Below are 4126 nucleotides of genomic sequence, written 5' to 3'. Positions count from 1 at the left end.
AGAAAGATTTTTTAACCCCAGGAACCCCAGGCAGTGACGTCATCCATACATCCCTTTTTACCAAATAAAATAAAATATGCATACGTATGTGATACTAGAATGATTTCTGAAGATCATGTGACACTGAAGACTGCAGTAATGATGCTGAAAATACAGCTGCACATCACAGGATTACATTTTAAAATGTATTCAAATAGAAAGCAGTTATTTTAAATAGTAAAAATATTTCACAATATTACTGCTTTTGCTGTATTTTAGATCAAATAAATGCAGGCTTGGTGAGCAGAAGAGACTTCTTTAAAAAACATTAAAAATCTTACTGTTTAAAAACCTTTGACTGGTAGTGTTTATATATTGGTTCAAATTGTGCAGCCTTAACTGGATCTCTTTAAAATACATCCCATCTTTTAACTCTGTGTGTGTGTGTCTCTCTCTCTCTGTGTGTGTGTGTCTGTGTGTGTGTCAGGCGGTGTGAAGGACCCCTCGTGTGTGTTGTCAGTGGCTCAGAGCGCCTGTAGGAAGTTGCTGGAGCGGTTGCTGTCAGACGTGGACTCTCAGTGCTGCGGGCATTATGGGAAGGATTCGTTAGCACGGCGACTGGCTGACGGACTTCACACACTCGTCAAACACAGCTACTGTAACAGCAAGGTACACACACAGATACAGGGGCGTAGAATCAGGGGGGACGCTAGGGACATGTCCCTACCAATATCCAGCGACTACTAAATTGTCCCTAGCAATAATTTTGAACAAATAATTAAATATATGTTTATGTTGTTGTAATTTCGCATGCAGAAATGCATGTCAGACCATTGATAACTAAGAAGTTAAAGTAAAACTGCGCGCTTTCAAGGACGCACATGTAATACTTAATGTAAAACTCACAGGTATCGCTCTCAGTTCAAGACAGCAGTCCAAAACAGTTCAAATAAAAGTTCACTTCAGGATTTAACAAAGTTGTGTCGATGAGTTTGAAATACGGTGTTTGACAAAACAGCAAATGCAAAGAGAAGGCGCAATCTATGGCTATAGCTCTCTATATAAAGCTTACAGACAGAAAGACAAACCTTGTGCTGAAAGATGCACAACACACAAACTTACAGCCTAGGATGAAGTCATTATGTACATTAACAATAATTTGGGACAATATATAATGTGATTTTAGGGTAAACTGTGTGAGTGGCGCTCTGTGGTGTGGCAGGATTTTGAACAGAAATTATGAATATGTTGGCTACCATAAGCTATAAATAAAGACTTTAGATGACATTAAGCTGCGGCCGAGAGGGTGATCTGGGCTGCATTTCCCAAAAGCATCGTAAGCTTAAGTACATCGTAGTCCCATTGAAACCAATGGAGCTACAAAACCTTACAATGCTCTTGGGAAACGCAGCCCTGCTCTTATGTCCCCATCAATGTCAAAAGCAAACCTTCGTCCTTGCACAGATATGATAGAAATCAGCCCAGACTGGCAGGTTTTGTGACTCGTCTATAACGTGTGTGTGTGTAGATGATGATGGCGTCTCTTCAGAAGCACATGCTGGAGTTCACGCAGCGTCTGCATTCGGCGGAGGTCGAGCGCAGGAACCTGAGACTGGAGATCTCACGCATCAATCGCACAAACAGCTGCAGAGACACACACACCGTGAGTCACAGCAACATACACTCAAATATTGGGCAGCACAACTGTTTCCAACATTGATAATAATCAGAAATGTTTCTTGAGCAGCAAATCAGCATATTAGAATGATTTCTGAAGATCATGTGACACTGAAGACTGGAGTAATGATGCTGAAAATACAGCTGCGCATCACAGAAATAAATTACAGTTTAACACATTCACTTAGAAAACAGCTAAATTAGTTTAAATTAGAATAATCTGTCACAATTTTACAATATTTTTGATCAAATAAATGCAGCTTTGTTGAGCAGAAGACACTTCTTTCAGAATCATTAAAAAAAATTTGGAATTGGAAATGATTCCAAAATTTTGACCGGTAGTGTATGTATATATAAATGTTGTGTGTGTGTCAGGCGTGTGTTCCCCTCCAGCGGTTCGAGTGTGTGTGTGAGGAGCTCAGCAGTGCCCTACAGAGGGAGCAGCGCGCTCAGGCTCTGCTGCACGATCAGGCCTCTCAACTGCAGCAACTGGGCCTCAGCATGGAGCTGCACACAGGGGAAGAGCTGGAGAAGGACCGTACACTCGCACAGGCTGTACAGGTACACACTCACACACACACATACACACACACACTCACTCACTCACTCACACATACACACACACTCACTCTCACACACACACTCACTCACTCACTCACTCACACACACACACACTCACACACACAGGTTTGTTTCCTAATTAATGCAGCTTAAAAATCCTTTAACGGATTTGAATATTAGAAATGTGTAAATCTAGATTTAAACTGACAGTGTGTGTCTGCCTCCCGAACAATGTTAGGTAGGTTATTCCAGAGTTTGGGCGCTAAATAGGAAAAGGATCTGCCGCCCGCAGTTGATTTTGATATTCTAGGTATTATCAAATGGCCAGAGTTTTGAGAGCGCTGCTGACGTGGAGGACTATAATGCAATAAGAGCTTGCTCAAGTACTAAGGTGCTAAACCATTCAGGGCTTTAGAAAGCAATCATTAAGTTAAGTGGTCTAAATGTATTTATTTGTATTTAGATATTCTGTGGAAGGCGTAGGACCAAGAAATGTTCGTCCATCAGATGATAAGAACAGGACATTTGTAACTAATGAGAGCAGTCTCAGTACTATGATACGGTCTAAATCCTGACTGGAAATCCTCACAGATACCATTTTTCTCTAAGAAGGAATATAATTATGAGGATACTACCTTTTCTAGTATTTTTGACAGAAAAGGGAGATTCGAGATCGGTCTGTAATTAACTAGATCTTTGGGGTCAAGGTGTGTTTTTTTTAATGAGAGGCTTAAAGGTGCAATAGGTGATTGTCTTTAGAAAAAAATTTTGTTATGCTGGTTGAAAGTCTCTTCGCATCCCGATAGCAATCATTAAGTTAAGTGGTCTAAATGTATTTATTTGTATTTAGATATTCTGTGGAAGGCGTAGGACCAAGAAATGTTCGTCCAATCAGAATGCTCGGAACAAGCATTTTGTGCAAACAGAGCGAGAATGGCAGGCAAACATCAACAACCCGATCTTCCTTCCTGGTATTGTAGTACTGTTACTAACTGTACTATAAAGTTTTCTCACCGGTGAATGACACATGATGTATTGTAGTAATGTTGTCGCCGGTTGTCTTGTCTGTGTACGTTCATGTGTTCAGGGGCGTGGCTTTGGAATGCGATTTGCAGGGAGGGTGGGACGTACGCTTTCAGTGCTATCAGGCTAAAGTTAGCATTTTCCAAGATCTCCAACTGCACCTTTAATAACAGCCAGTTTAACGGTTTTGGGGACATATCCTAATGACAATGACGAGTTCATAATAGTCAGAAGAGGATCTATGACTTCTGGAAGCACCCTTTTAGGAGCTTAGATGGAATAGGGTCTAACATACATGTTGTTGGTTTAGATGATTTAACAAGTTTATACAAATCTTCCTCTCCTATAGTAGAGAATGAGTGGAATTGTTCCTCAGGCGATCTATAGCGCACTATCTGATGTGATACTGTAGTTGACCGCTGCATGGTTACAATTTTATCTCTAATAGTATCGATCTTGGAAGTAAAGTAGTTCATAAAGTCATTACTGCTGTGCTGTTGGGAAATGTCAACACCTGTTGATGCTTTATTTTTCGGTAATACAGCCACTGTATTGAATAAATACCTGGGGTTATGTTTGTTTTCTTCTAAAAGAGACAAAAAGTAATCAGATCTAGCCGTTTTTAATGCTTTTCTGTAGGATAGGTTACTTTCCCGCCAAGCAATACGAAATACCTCTAGTTTTGTTTTCCTCCAGCTGCGCTCCATTTTCCGGGCTGCTCTCTTTAGGGTGCGAGTGTGCTCATTATACCACGGTGTCAGACTGTTTTCCTTAATCTTCCTTAAGCGTTAAGGAGCAACTGTATTTAAAATGCTAGAAAAGAGAGAGTCCATAGTTTCTGTTACATCATCAAGTTGTTCTGAGGTATTGGAAATGCTAAGGAATT

The 4126-nt window shown here is 40.5% G+C and overlaps 1 protein-coding gene across 2 annotated transcripts in view; it reads left to right on the top strand.

Annotated features, from left to right (window-relative positions):
- The window catches only part of ccdc171 (coiled-coil domain containing 171), a 26628-nt gene that overhangs the window by 15650 nt on the left and 6852 nt on the right, over positions 1 to 4126 (top strand). For both annotated transcript variants that reach the window (XM_016533691.1, XM_016533693.1), the window contains exons 14-16: positions 467 to 648; positions 1508 to 1642; positions 2032 to 2217. In XM_016533691.1, the coding sequence (XP_016389177.1) occupies positions 467 to 648; positions 1508 to 1642; positions 2032 to 2217 (503 nt within the window). The remainder of the gene's footprint in view (positions 1 to 466; positions 649 to 1507; positions 1643 to 2031; positions 2218 to 4126) is intronic.

This window comes from Sinocyclocheilus rhinocerous, unplaced genomic scaffold, assembly GCF_001515625.1.
Source record: "Sinocyclocheilus rhinocerous isolate Xijiao unplaced genomic scaffold, SAMN03320098_v1.1 scaffold2801, whole genome shotgun sequence".
Taxonomy (NCBI): Eukaryota; Metazoa; Chordata; class Actinopteri; order Cypriniformes; family Cyprinidae; genus Sinocyclocheilus; species Sinocyclocheilus rhinocerous.
This window is presented reverse-complemented; position numbering and strand designations above follow the sequence as displayed.